Raw genomic sequence first — 14981 nt, forward strand, 5'->3', positions numbered from 1 at the left:
TGCAGGACATTGCGAATTTGATGGTCACTTGGAGCACATGCTTAGGGACTTCTTTGGCCATGAAGTAATACTTCGCAAACTTTTGACTGTCGAGATCCCAACCTTGAGTAAAGCCATAGCGATAGCCCAGGCATTCATTTGCCACCAGTGACACTACAAATAAATTTCTCAGCACACGAGTGCTGTTGCAAGTATTGTGAACAAAGTAATGTTGTTTTCGAATCGTAACGTACAGGACAGGACTCATATGCCTGCAGCTGCATGTCCGCAGAGTCCACCATCAAGGGTGATGAATGCAAGGTCATTAATATCTTGTTGACGCTGCGGAGGTGATCATCGCTTCCATTCATACCGCTTCCAAGGATACGTTTGCAAGGGCTGTGGAACAATGGGACACCTCCAATGTATGTGCAGGCGAGCTGCAAACATTGCTAATCCTGCAAACCACCATGTTGCAGAGGAGGACAGATCCACGGTGGATCATGACGAACTAAAGCCTCAGACTGAGAAGGCAGAAGTATATGGGGTGCACACATTTACCACAAAATGTCCCCTGACAATGCTGAAGATTGAATTAAATGGACTCCCGGTGTAAATGGAGCTGGACACGGGCGCGAGCCAGTCCATAATGAGCAAAAAGACTTTCGATAAACTGTGGTGCAGCAAGGCCTCAAGGCCAATCCTGACTCCCATTCGTACTAAACTGAGAACTTACACAAAGGAACTGATTCCCGTAATCGGCAGTGCTACCGTAAAGGTCTCCTACGATGGAGCGGTGCACAAATTACCACTCTGGGTGGTACCAGGCGATGGCCCCACGCTGTCCGGCAGGAGCTGGTTGGGAAAGATACGCTCGATGTGGGACGACGTCTGAGCGCTCTCGTCCGTCGACGACACTTCACGTGCCCAGGTCTTAAACAGATTCCCCTCACTGTTCGAACCGGGTATCGGAAAGTTCCAAGGAGCAAAAGTGCAGATCCATCTGATTCCGGGGGCGCGACCCATTCATCACAAGGCGAGAGCGGTACCGTACATGATGAGAGAGAGGGTGGAGATCGAGCTGGACCAGCTGCAAAGAGAGGGCATCATTTCGCCGATTGAATTCAATGAGTGGGCCAGTCCGATTGTTCCAGTCCTCAAGGAAGACGGCACTGTCAGAATCTGTGGTGATTACAAAGTAACGATCAATTGTTTCTCCCTGCAGGATCAATACCCGCTACCAAAGGTAGACGACCTATTTGCGACGCTGGCGGGAGGTAAAATGTTCACGAAGCTGGACTTAACCTCGGCCTACATGACGCAGGAGCTGGAGGAATCATTGAAGGTCCTCATGTGCATCAGCACACACAAAGATCTCTTCATTTACAACAGATGCTCGTTTGGGATTCGATCAGCTGCGGCGATATTCCAGAGGAACATGGAAAGTTTGCTGAAGTCAGTCCCGCGCACTGTGGTCTTCCAGGACGACATCTTAGTTACAGCTAGGACACCGTCGTGCACCTGCCGAACCTGGAGGAGGTTCTTTGTCGGCTTAATTGTGTGGGGCTTAGGCTAAAATGCTCAAAGCGCATTTTCCTGGTGCCTGAAGTGGAGTTTCTGGGGAGAAGAATCGCGGTGGATGGCATCAGGCCCACCGATTCGATAACGGAGGCAATCAAGAACGCACCAAGACCACAGAACGTGACGGAGCTGCGGTCGTTTCTCGGACTCCTGAACTACTTTGATAACGTCTTACTGGGTCTTAGCACACTGTTAGAACCACTGCACTCTTTACTGCGTAAAGGAGATGAATGGGTATGGGGTAAAAGCCAAGAAAATGCCTTTGAGAAAGCTATAAAACTGTTATGCTCAAACAAATTGCTTGTGTTGTATGATCCATGTAAGCGTTTGGTACTAGCATGTGATGCGTCGTCATACGGTGTTGGGTGTGTATTGCAACAAGCTAATGAATCTGGGAAATTGCAACCGGTTGCTTATGCATCCAGAAGTCTGTCTAAGGCTGAGAGGGCCTACAGCATGATCGAAAAAGAAGCATTCGCATGTGTTTATGGGGTAAAGAAAATGCATCAATATCTGTTTGGGCTCAAATTTGAATTGGAAACTGACCATAAGTCATTTATATCCTCTTTTCTGAAAGTAAGGGGATAAACATGAATGCATCGGCCTGCATCCAGAGATGGGCGCTCACATTGTCCGCATACAACTACACCATCCGCCACAGGCCCGGCACAGAAAACTGTGCCGATGCTCTCAGTAGGCTGCCATTACCCACCACAGGGGTAGAGATGGCACAGCTCGCAGATTTAGTTATGGTAATGGACGCATTCGAAAGTGAGCAATCACCTGTTAGCACCCGACATATTAGAACCTAGATGAGCCAGGACCCCTTACTGTCCTTAGTAAAATACTGTGTGCTCCACGGGAGTTGATCTAGTGTCCCGTTACAGATGCAGGAAGAAATAAAGCTGTACCAGTGGTGGAGATGAAATGTCCATACAGTAAGTCTGCCTCCTGTGGGGTAATCGGGTAGTGGTGCCAAAAAAGGGCAGGGACACTTACATTAGTGACCTCCACAGTACCCAACCAGGCATTGTAATGATGAAAGCGATAGCCAGATCCCACGTGTGGTGGCCCGGTATCGATGCAGACTTGGAGTCCTGCGTGCACAAATGTAACACATATTCCCAGTTAAGCAATGCACCCAGGGAGGCGCCACTAAGTTTATGGTCCTGGCCTTCCAAACCATGGTCCAGGGTCCATGTCGACTACGCAGGCCCGTTCTTGGGAAAAATGTTCCTCATGGTTGTAGATGCGTACTCCAAATGGATTGAATGTGAGATAATGTCGGCAAGCATATCTGCTGTCATCATTGAAAGCCTGCAGGCCATGTTTGCCATGCACGGCCATCCTGATGTCCTTGTAAGTGACAATGGGCCGTGCTTCACCAGTGCCGAGTTCAAAGAGTTCATGACCCGCAATGGGATCAAACATGTCACTTCTGTCCTGTTCAAACCAGCGTCCAATGGTCAGGCAGAGCGAACAGTGCAAACTGTCAAGCAGAGCTTGAAAAGGGTAATTGAAGGCTCACTGCAGACTCGCCTATCCCGAGTCCTGCTTAGTTACTGCACAAGACCCCACTCGCTCACTGGGGTTCCCCCCGCTGAACTGCTCATAAAAAGGGCACTTAAGACAAGGCTCTCATTAGTCCACCCTGATCTACACAAACAGATAGCGAGCAAGCGACTTCAACAGAATACATATCATGATCGCGCAAATGTGTCAGGTGAAATTGAGATAATGATCCTGTATTTGTGTTAAACTATGGACAAGGTCCCAAGTGGCTTCCCGGCACTGTCGTGGCCAAAGAGGGGAGATGGGTGTTTCAGGTCAAATTTTCAAATGGACTCACCTGCAGGAAACACTTGGACCAAACCAAACTAAGATTCACGGACTATCCAGAACAACCCACAATAGACTCTACCTTTTTTGACCCCCCAACACACATACAAGTGGCAACCGACTCAGCGGTTGACCACGAAGCAGAACCCATTACCTGCAGCAGCCCAGCAGGCCTCACCACACCCAGCAGCCCTGCAAGGCCAGCTGCGCAGCAGCCCAGCGAGGGCCCAACAAACCACTCACCAAAACCAGCATTCGCACCGATGCAATCAACCAGGGAAAGGAAGGCCTCAGATCGACTCACATTGTAAATAGTTACACTATTGACTTGGGGGCGAGGGAGTGTTGTTATATATGTAAACCTTTAAATACAATGTTTAACCACCAGAGGGCTCAACCCCTGGAGTCCCAATGGATCCCACAATCCCTTGGGAGCACCTGTACATAAGGAGGTCTCACAGGCTGGAGAGGCACTCTGGAGACTGGTAATAAAGGACGACTTTGAGCTCACAGTATCTGGTCAGATTCTTTATTCAATACATAACAAGAGTGAGTTGGCAGGTCCAAGCACTTCAACGGACACAACATCCATATCTCCACCAACTCAGATGCAGCCGACTGAAGGCAGTTCTGCGGGTATGGGACAATCTCACAGAGACTCTGTCTTCCGGGGGAAAGGAGGGGGAGGGGGTTGGGGGGTGGTGGAGGTAGAATTGGGGTTCAGTTGAGAAGATCAACGAGGAAACACAAACCAACTAGACAGCATATTGATAACTGGGAATATCAGAATCTTAGGAAGAAAGCTAACACTAGGATGGATGTAAGGGTTCCAAGGAAACTCAAGAGGACACAAGAAGATAGAGGTCAGGAATCCTGGGTTACACAACTTGAAAACAGAAATTCCCCAAGACGGTGTCCGGATTCAAATAAGAATATAGAAAATGGGCATAGCCAGCCAACTGCAAAGAAATGGCGGTCGGAGCAGGAGGGAGCTAAAAGCTTACAACCAGATACTCAGGCTCAGCAGTCAAATTTGTAAAATTGTAATCATTACAAGTAATCTTTTGAAATATTGTATAAATACCTTGCTTCTAAAAAAAGCGGAAGCAGTGTAATGTATGCATGCTCACAAGTTTATAGAGTTGTTGAGTTGTGAGTGGCTTAGCCAGTCACGTAATGCTCACAAGACTCAATAAAACCCCAGCCAGTTGGGTTCAGGGGATCCATGATGAGGCAGGTAGTTGTAAGCCTGGTGGATGAACTGGTAAAGTGTAGTGTGATTGTTAAATCTTTGCTAATAAACCAACAAGTTCTTTATAGCAATGTGTTGTTATGAATTCTTAAGCAAAGAACCCACAAAGCAAATACATTACAATATGTAACTTTAAAAAATAATTTCAGTTGAGTTAATTCTTTGTTCATGATATTCATATTTGTCTGATACGGACTGTGGTATCTTACATCATGTCTGCTAAATTAAGCTTTTCTTTATAACTGAAATATATCAACACTTTAAATCAATACAAAGGCATGAAATCCCTCAACAGATCTGTGCATCTATCAGCTTGTGAAGACAGGTCGATATGGCGGACTCGGCAATGCTACTATATTTAAAAGGATTCTGGGGCATTATAAATATGATAGCTGCAATCTTTATAGCCATATGTAATGTAGTGGATAATGACGGAGAGTGAATTGTGGTCTGCAAACAATATGTAGCAGATATCAGGGAGTGCTTCTCTACAGAGACAACTTTACCACCCACTGGAAAATAGCCAGACTGTTCAAGCAAAATCAATGCGATAAGACAAGTGTGCACTGCAGTACATGAATTGATGGAGCTATAACACTATCCTGTTTGCTTTGAATGTAATATCACCTTCAAATAAAGTTAATATTGAGGCTTTAAAATCGTTCCCCAAATCTCTATTTTGTAAATGTGAATTCCAATATGAATACAATCTAGCAAAAATGAGGGTAGTTTTATCATTGTATTCCACCATCTAATGATACAAAAAATGTTATCTAAAAGATATGAATCCATCTATTCAGACACAATTTTTTTGTACATCTATAGATTATTAATGTAATCATTTGTTTACTTTGGTCAGTTTTTTCCTTGTTTTTGTGTGGACATTTTTAGTTTGATATGAAAAAGGATGCTGATTTCTTTCCTCACACATCATTTTTTTTGTCTTGGATCATCTTTTCTTTTACCTTAATAGGATCATAATTATAATATACACTTCCATTCCGACTGAAATAGAATACTAGCAATTTAGGGAGGCTGGAGATTTCTGTCAAAAATACACGTGGAAATCATTAATAGGCATCCTCCCAGTTGCACTGATAGCACAGACCATAAACTCAGTGCATAATTTTTGTATCTGCTTTGTCTCTTTCAAGTCTTTCTGTAGCACCCACAATACAACTGCCAAGAAGGTGAGTAGATGGGACACTCCCAGAACTCTGCTAATGCAACATCATAGACAGCAGCTGGGAAATGGACGAGGGTAACTCGGTATCCAATTTTAGTGTATTTATTATAAATAGTTTGCATTTTAATTCAGATCCAGTTGTAGAAAAAAATGGTGAAAGTATAAAGTTTAAATATTGCAAATTGGGTTTTTTGAAAGATTGTACAGAAATTCTGATTTCATAAGAACATAAGAATTAGGAGCAGGAGTAGGCCATACAGCCCCTCGAGCCTGCTCCACCATTTATTAAGATCATGGTTGATCTTCGATCTCAACTCATTTTCCTGCCCTATCCCCATATCCCTTGATTCCTCTGGAGTCTAAAAATCTATCTATCTCAGTTTTAAATATATTCAATGACTGAGCGTCCACAGCTCTTTGGAGCAGAGAATTCCAAAGGTTCACAACCCTCTGAGTGAAGAAATACCAATTCTTCTCACTTAAAAGGCCAGCCCCTTATCCTGAGACTATGCCCCCTAATTCTAGATTCTCAAGTCAGGGAAACAATCTCTCAGCATCTACCCTGTCAATCCCCCTATCATGATTTGTTATGCCTTTTTTCAGGACTTAGTGTTCGAGGAAATAGCTGTTTCTGTTTAGACTTCTTGTTTTGAAGAAACGTACCTCTAGAAAGCGGGAGATATCCCTCTTGTCACTGACTCCCATTGCCACCACATTTTCAAACAGCCAGAAAAATGGCCTGTTGTCTCCTTCTTTAGGTCTTGTTTCATGCAGAAGACGGTAGAACTCAAAAAACAGGCGGCCTGTGCCCTCTGTAAAGTAAACAGGATATAACACAATGAAAGCTGTCCTTTTGGACACATTGGGCTCAATTTTCCCCAACTTTCTGCAACTTTTTTTGGCGTGCACCGTTTTTTTTTGGAGTAAATTAAAATCTCCAAGTTTCTCCAAAGTTTCTGCGCCAGCGTAATTCGGTACAATTTTTTTAGACTACAATTTTTTTTACCTCATTGGGGGCGTAACCTGCCACCCGCACCAATTCTGGCTATTTATGCAAGTTCGGTCAACAACGATTTTTCTTAAGACGGTGTATGTGTCCGCTCTGAAAAACCTTCTGGGCAGTTAACAAAATCAGCGCAGGTGAGAGAATCAGCGCAGAAGATCCAGTTCCACAGCCGGGACAGCAGTGGCAGAGAGGGAGAGAGAGGGAGTAATTATAACCTCTGTTATTTATGGGTTCTGTGGTACAACTCCATCACTGTAACAATCTCCTTTTTGTCTTTAATCTCTAACAAATCGAATTCATTTTAATCTGGGGCTTTTGGTCTGGTGTGTCCACCCTTTCAGTCTGCGCTAGGAGCAGCACCGGCTCTGGGGGTGGGGAGGCCTTTCGGCCTGGGCTAGGAGTGGCACTGGCTCCGGGGGAGAGGGAGGCATTTCGGCCTGGGCTAGGAGCGGCACTGGCTCCGGGAGTGGGGAGGCCTTTCGGCCTGGGCTAGGAGCCGCACTGGCTTGGGGGGAGAGGGAGGCCTTTCGGCCTGAGCTCGGAGCAGCACTGACTCCGGGGGGGTGGGGAGGCCTTTCGGCCTGGGATAGGAGCGGCACTGGCTGGGGGGGAGAGGGAGGCCTTTCGGCCTGGGCTAGGAGCAGCACTGACTCCGGGGGGTGGGGAGGCCTTTCGGCCTGGGCTAGAAGCGGCACTGGCTGGGGGGGGGGGGGGGGAGAGGGAGGCCTTTCGGCCTGGGCTAGGAGCAGCACTGACTCCGGGGGGTGGGGAGGCCTTTCGGCCTGGGCTAGGAGCGGCACTGGCTCCGGGGGGGAGGGGGGGCGGGTGAGAGGGGCCTTTCCAATTCAGTTTGCAGGATAGACAATAGACCTTTGGCACAAAGACTCTTTAATATTTTCATGTTGGTCAGCTGCTGCCTTATATAGCTGCAATGTGCAAGGTGCTTGTGCAGGTTGCTGTGAGCTGGCCAGAATGTCTTGTATGTTTCACTTTCCAGTTTCAGCCCGCAGTGTGTCCCTCATTAGCCTGGTAACCCGATCTTAGGCTCAACCCCAGAGCTTAAAGACAATGTGCGACAAGCCACATTCGCAAGTTAAAATGGGGAAACTTTCAACATTTTTTTTGGCGTAGTTGGGCGCTCAAAAAACGGACGTAACTCTTCAAATATGCTTTAAAAAAAAGGCATTGGGGAAACTTGAGCCCTGAACTCAGCAGCTACTTGTTCCAAGTAGCCACCATTTTTCAGCAGAACTGGGATCTACTACAATGGCCATAGACAGCAGTATAAATAACAGAGTAGCTCTGTTAATAAGTGGGACCTACAATTCAACAAAGCAACCAACCTTAACCACTATCATAGCCATTAAGTATAATTCGTCAACGAGTTCATGTAGTTTCAGTACTGAATTTGTTTGGCTTACTGTAGTGCATGATATGAATATTGTTCTCACACCTTACTACCACAAGTGCATATTGCAAATATAATTGGGGGAATTTTAAACCCACACGATGGACAGAAAAGGGTTGGGTCGGGGGAGGGGGATTGTGGGTCAAATCAGCAAATATGCAAAGCCCGACCTGAACTTGGCGCGAATGCGCCTTCTTTGGTTTTAACAGTGATTGGTTTTTGGGTGTCCAAGTAACACGCTGAGGAGAGGCTGCTCAGTGATTATAATATAATATGATCAGTCAACCCCTCAGCCCAGCAATCTCTCCTGGTCCCGTCTCCTTCTCGATTGCCAGTCAAACTACCCCACCAACCCCACAATCTCTCCCAGTCCCCCTCTTCCCGATTGCCACCCTAACCCTCACCGTTCTCCACCCCGCCCCCCCACCCCCCCCTCCCTGCTGTAGCAACCCCACGTTGTTTCCCGATTGCCAGAGACCATCCTCAATGGTCGCTGGCTGCAGCCTTCTACGACTGGCTTTCCTGCCTGGCAGCCAACCAGCCTGTCAATTTAGCCAACTGTCAATTTAGCCAGCTACTGGGCGGGAAATAGAGTAAACACATGATAATGAGGTACTGCTGTTAAATTCAGCAGGACCTCCACGTTCCTGGCATTTTTGGGATTCCACTCCTTCCCAAACACACGCACCCCTGCACCCTCCCCATAAATATTGGGACCAAAGTTTCAGTCACAGTTGCCAGTTCAACCTCCATTATCTTAATTAGCACCTACACCATCGAGGATTTTGGCTAGAGGTACAAAATTTGAACAAAGAACAAAACCAGTCTCAATGATCATATTAATGTCTGCACTAATTTATTCCAACTATTAACCATGTTTATTGCTGTAGTTGTTGTGCAGCTGACTATGTAGAATGCCACTCCTCCACAGCCACAAGAAAAATTACATTAGAAATAAGATATTTAAGACCAATATTGCTAGCTGCGATGCTTAAACAGAAGATTCATTATAATCAATAGCGTCTGATTTGCCACAGTGCTAACTGAAATCGTCACCTCAGAAAATTCCTTAACTGTACTTTTTATTTTAAATAACTAAATCACAAACACTGCCCAAATAGTCATTGTTTTTGTTTTGTATACTTTATGGAATGTACTATAACCAACAAAGCTGATAAACAATCTTTTTTTCCTTGACAAGGTGGCTAAAGTTAAGGGGAAAAACATCAAATGATAATTTTCTGATAATGTACATTAAAAAAACAATTAACATTTACTTGATCAATATGTGTCAAAGTTCAACACATTAGGGCACTACAAATTGCTAACATTTGATATATTCAATTTGACTTGTAATGAGACTGATGGCCCAATTGGTTAAACCACAGCTCTTTCACCTCTGGGATACGGTTAAAATCCAAATCAACCGAGAGGTTGAAAGCCTCTTCTCTATTTAGTCGTTGTAAGTATCCTAACTACAAAAGAAAAGAAAAACTAACTCTACTGTTCTATGGAAGTAAATAGAATTGGGCAACCATAGAGTTGCATGAATTGAAAAGTTGATCATCCCACTCACCAAGCTGAAGGAGGTAGGCCGGAACGTTCTGTACCTGGGTGGATCGGGTGCGAGTGGTCATCGTGGCGGCTTGCGACCCATTCTTCATTCCATCCCGCTGCTGAGATCGACTTTCTGTTAATGAGGCCGATTAAGGTAGCCCTCCCGGGCAGCAATATGCTCGGATCCTAGTGGGATCTGGATCATAGGTTCTGCCTGTTCCTCCTCCTCGTCTTCCAGCTGATGCTCCTCTTCTTCCTCCAAAGAGGCTGTGCGCCTAGCTCCTCATGCAGTGCTAATCCTCGCTGCTACACTATGTTGTGCAGGGCGCAGCAGACCACAACAATTCTGGAGACCCTGGCTGGTGCATATTGAAGGGCTCCTCCAGATCTGTCAAGGCATCTGAAGCGCATATTCAGCATACATATTGTTTGGTCTATGGCACATCTGGTGGAAATGTAGCTTTTATTATATCTCTCCTAGATCTCAGTATTTGGCCTCCTCAAGGGTGGCATGAGCCACGCCTTCAGTGGATAGCCCTTGTCTCCAAGCAGCCAGCCGGAAAGTCTGTTTGGAGGTGTGAAGAGCTGAGGGAGGGTGGACTGGCGCAGGATGAAAGAGTCATGGCACTGCCAAGGAATTTGGCGCACACATGCATGGTGATATTGCTATGGTTGCATACCAGCTGCACACTGAGGGAGTGGAAGCCCTTGTGGTTGACAAAGAATCCTAGGTGATGATGGGGTGCCCAATTGGGCACACATGAGTGATGTCGATGAAGCCAGCCAGAGCGGCAAAGGCTGGCACCCACTCAGTAACACTGGCTTCATCAATGGCAAAATTTATATAATTGGCTGATTGTCAAAGAGGGCATCGGTGACTGCGAGATGCCGCAAATGTCTGCTGCAGTTCGCTGAAAGGAGCCTGAAGTGAAGAGGTTGAGGGCTGGTATCTTTGACAACCACTGGTAAGGTGTGTCCACCTGCTCCTCTAGGCAGCAGTTCTTGCTCCAGCAATCTGCAAATGTGTTCGACAACCTGGCGTGATAGCCTGAGCCTCCTTTGGCACTGCTGCTCAGTCATGTTGAGGAAGCTCATCTGCCTGTCTACCCTGTGTTGGGGGTATTGCCTCTGGCGCAGTGCAGCCTTGGTGGTGTTGTTGTTGGTGCTACTGGTGTGCCTGATGCTGCTGGTGTCGGGGCTCATCGTGGTCTGATTCTGAGGACCAAGGTAAGATTTTATAAACAGCACCCATGCTGACATAATAGCTGGCAGGTCAAGTAGAAAGGACAGAAGCAATCTGTCAATGGTGTGATAGGTTGTTCCAATGAGGTGGCAGTGGAGCCTGACATTGCTGAAAACACTTGCAACGTCATGGGCTGTATTTTTGGTTTGTTGCCGTCTCTTTTTTCACCCCAGAGGGGTGGTAATGGCGGTGGAAAGCATTTCTGGGTGGGCGGCCAGTTTACAGTGCCCCACCAAGACATACAGTGCGAGGTTTGCGGGGGTGCAGCGCATTACTGCCCGGGAGAGGCAAGCCGGTGTGCAACACCCCCAGTTGTGACACCGTTCGATATTTGGTGCATGCTCGATCCGTAGCGCCCCGTAGTGGGATCGCCTATGAAAGCTGGCAGTCCGAGCTGTATCGGCCGCAGTGAGGAAAGTAATGTCGACCTGAGGTAAGTGTGATTGTTTTTTATTTTTGCAACTTATAAGAATATAAGAACATAAGAAATAGGAACAGAAGTCGGCCATACGGCCCCTCGAGCCTGCTCGGCCATTCAATAAGATCATGGCTGATCTGATCATGGACTCAGCTCCATTTCCCCGCCCGCTCCCCATAACCCCTTATCCCCTTATCGTTTAAGAAATTGTCTATTTCTGTCTTAAATTTATTCAATGTCCCAGCTTCCACAGCTTTCTGAGGCAGCGAATTCCAGAGATTTACAACCCTCTGAGAAAAGAAATTCCTCTTCATCTCCGTTTTAAATGGGCGGCCCCTTATTCTAAGATCATGCCCCCTATCAGTGGAAACATCCTCTCTGCATCCACCTTGTCAAGCCCCCTCATAATCTTATACGTTTCGATAAGATCACCTCTCATTCTTCTGAATTCCAATGAGTAAAGGCCCAACCTACTCAACCTTTCCTCATAAGTCAACCCCCTCATCCCCGGAATCAACCTAGTGAACCTTCTCTGAACTGCCTCCAAAGCAAGTATATCCTTTCGTAAATATGGAAACCAAAACTGCATGCAGTATTCCAGGTGTGGCCTCACCAATACCCTGTATAGCTGTAGCAAGACTTCCCTGCTTTTATACTCCATCCCCTTTGCAATAAAGGCCAAGATACCATTGGCCTTCCTGATCACTTGCTGTACCTGCATACTATCCTTTTGTGTTTCATGCACAAGTACTCCCAGCTCCCGCTGTACTGTGGCACTTTGCAAACTTTCTCCATTTAAATAATAACTTGCTCTTTGATTTTCTTTCTGCCAAAGTACATAACCTCACACTTTCCAACATTATACTCCATCTGCCAAATTTTTGCCCACTCACTTAGCCTGTCTATGTCCTTTTGCAGATTTTTTGTGTCCTCCTCACACATTGCTTTTCCTCCCATCTTTGTATCATCAACAAACTTGGCTACGTTACACTCAGTCCATTCTTCCAAGTCGTTAATACAGATTGTAAATAGTTGGGGTCCCAGCACTGATCCCTGCGGCACCCCACTGGTTACTGGTTGCCAAACAGAGAATGAACCATTTATCCCGACTCTCTGTTCTCTGTTAGTTCGCTAATCCTCTATCTATGCAAATATATTACCCCCAACCCCGTGAACTTTTATCTTGTGCAGTAACCTTTTATGTGGCACCTTGTCAAATGCCTTTTGGTAGTCCAAATACACATCCACTGGTTCCCCTTTATCCACCCTATTCATTACATCCTCAAAGAACCCCAGCAAATTTGTCAAACATGACTTCTCCTTCATAAATCCATGCTGACTCTTCCTGACCGAATTTTGCTTATCCAAATGTCCTGCTTCTTTAATAATGGACTCCAACATTTTCCCAACGACAGATGTTAGGCTAACTGATCTATAGTTTCCTGCTTTTTGTCTGCCTCCTTTTTTAAATAGGGGCGTTACATTTGCAGTTTTCCAATCTGCTGGGACCTCCCCAGAATCCAGGGAATTTTAGTAAACCAATGCATCTACAATCCCTGCCGTTACTTCTCTAAAGACCCTAGGATGCAAGCCATCAGGTCCAGGGGATTTATCTGCCTTTAGTCCAATTATCTTACTGAGTACTGATACGTCCTTACTATACAGTATAAATGCACACGAGGCCCATGCTTGAGAGAAGGTCAGTCTGTGACCTGTCCTTTATTCCTTAGCACTCAAGTGATGAAGGTGGGTGGAGCTTCCCCTTTTATACCTGAAGGTCCAGGTTAGGAGTGTCTCCCACCTAGTGGTCAGTGTTCTCACGGTGTACAACTTAGGTCAGTTTATACATGGGTTACAATGCTGGTTGAATACATGACATCACCTCCCCCCCCAAAGTCTTATTGGGATCACAGGTTGAGTCTCTCTGGTGGTTTACGCTCCCTTGTAGAGCGCCTGAGTTGGGGCTCCGGTTGTTGGGCGCTGGCCTGAGTGTCTGCTGTTTGCAGTGCCTCAGGCCTGTCCGGACTGCCCACAGTGACTGGGCTCTCCTCCCTTTGGTTCCGGTGTTCGGTCACCTGTGGTGAAGTGAACTCTATATCGTGTTCTTCCTCTGCTTCTTCTATGGGGTTGCTGAACCTCCTTTTTGTTTGATCCACATGTTTGCGGCAGATTTGTCCATTGGTAAGTTTAACTACCAGAATCCTATTTCCCTCTTTGGCAACCACAGTGCCTGCGAGCCATTTGGGCCCTGCAGCGTAGTTGAGGACAAAAACAGGATCATTTACATCAATACATCGCGCCCTCGCATTCCTGTCATGGTAGTCATATTGTGACTGGCGCCTGCTCTCGACAATTTCTTTCTTGGTCAGGTGTATAAGGGATAACCGGGTTTTGAGCGTCCTTTTCATTAGTAGCTCTGCGGGTGGAACCCCTGTGAGCGAGTGTGGTCGGGATCTATAAGCCAACAGGAGGCGTGATAAGCGGGTTTGTCGGGATCCCCTTGTATTCTGAGCATCCCCTGTTTGATTATCTGCACTGCTCGTTCTGCCTGGCCGTTTGAGGCCGGCTTGAACGGTGCCGTTCTAACATGGTTAATTCCATTGCCTGCCATGAAGACCTGGAATTCAGTGCTTGTGAAGCACGGTCCATTGTCGCTGACCAAGATGTCCGGTAGACCGTGGGCGGCGAACATTGCCCGTAGACTTTCTACCGTGGCAGAGGATGTGCTTGAATTTAAAATGTCACACTCGATCCATTTGGAGTAGGCGTCTACTACAACCAAAAACATTTTCCCCATGAAGGAACCTGCGTAGTCCACATGGATGCGTGACCAAGGCTTGGCGGGCCATGGCCAGGGGCTAAGGGGGGCTTCCCTGGGCGCATTGCCCAGCTGGGCACACGTGTTGCACCTGCGAACACAAAGTTCCAGGTCTGCGTCTATCCCTGGCCACCAAACGTGTGACCTGGCAATTGCCTTCATCGTGTCAATGCCCGGGTGCCCATTGTGGAGTTCTCTGATGAACACCTCTCTGCCCATCTGGGGCATGACTACGCAGTTTCCCCACAGTAGGCAATCAGCCTGAATCGAGAGTTCATCCTTGCGCCTGTGAAATGGTTTAAATTTGCCCTGCACGTGGCTGCCCAGTCCCCATTCAGGACACATTTCTTGACTAGAGACAATAGCGGGTCTCTATTTGTCCAGACTTTAATCTGACAGGCTGTCACGGGTGAGCCTTCGCTTCCGAAAGCTTCAACAGCCATGACAATCTCAGCAGCATGCTCGGTAGCCCCCTCAGTGGTGGCTAGTGGGATCCTGCTGAGTGCATCGGCGCAGTTTTCGGTGCCCGGTCTGTGCCTAATTGTGTCGTCATAGGCAGCTAACGTGAGTGCCCACCTCTGTATGCGGGCCGATGCGTTTGCATTTATGGCCTTGTTGTCGGCCAAAAGGGACATTAGGGGTTTGTGATCTGTCTCCAGCTCAAATTTCCTGCCAAACAGGTACTGGTGCATTT

General features: G+C 46.8%; 1 protein-coding gene and 1 long non-coding RNA gene across 3 annotated transcripts in view; one reads left to right on the forward strand and one right to left on the reverse strand.

Moving 5' to 3' along the window:
- The window catches only part of LOC139267192 (uncharacterized), a 108042-nt gene that overhangs the window by 87806 nt on the left and 5255 nt on the right, over positions 1-14981 (forward strand). The window lies entirely within an intron of this gene.
- dnmt3ab (DNA (cytosine-5-)-methyltransferase 3 alpha b) overlaps positions 1-14981 on the reverse strand; it is a 725841-nt gene that overhangs the window by 78201 nt on the left and 632659 nt on the right. For both annotated transcript variants that reach the window (XM_070885120.1, XM_070885118.1), the window contains one exon: positions 6501-6649. In XM_070885120.1, coding sequence (XP_070741221.1) covers positions 6501-6649 — 149 coding nt within the window. The remainder of the gene's footprint in view (positions 1-6500; positions 6650-14981) is intronic.

This window comes from Pristiophorus japonicus, chromosome 7, assembly GCF_044704955.1.
Source record: "Pristiophorus japonicus isolate sPriJap1 chromosome 7, sPriJap1.hap1, whole genome shotgun sequence".
Taxonomy (NCBI): domain Eukaryota; kingdom Metazoa; phylum Chordata; class Chondrichthyes; family Pristiophoridae; genus Pristiophorus; species Pristiophorus japonicus.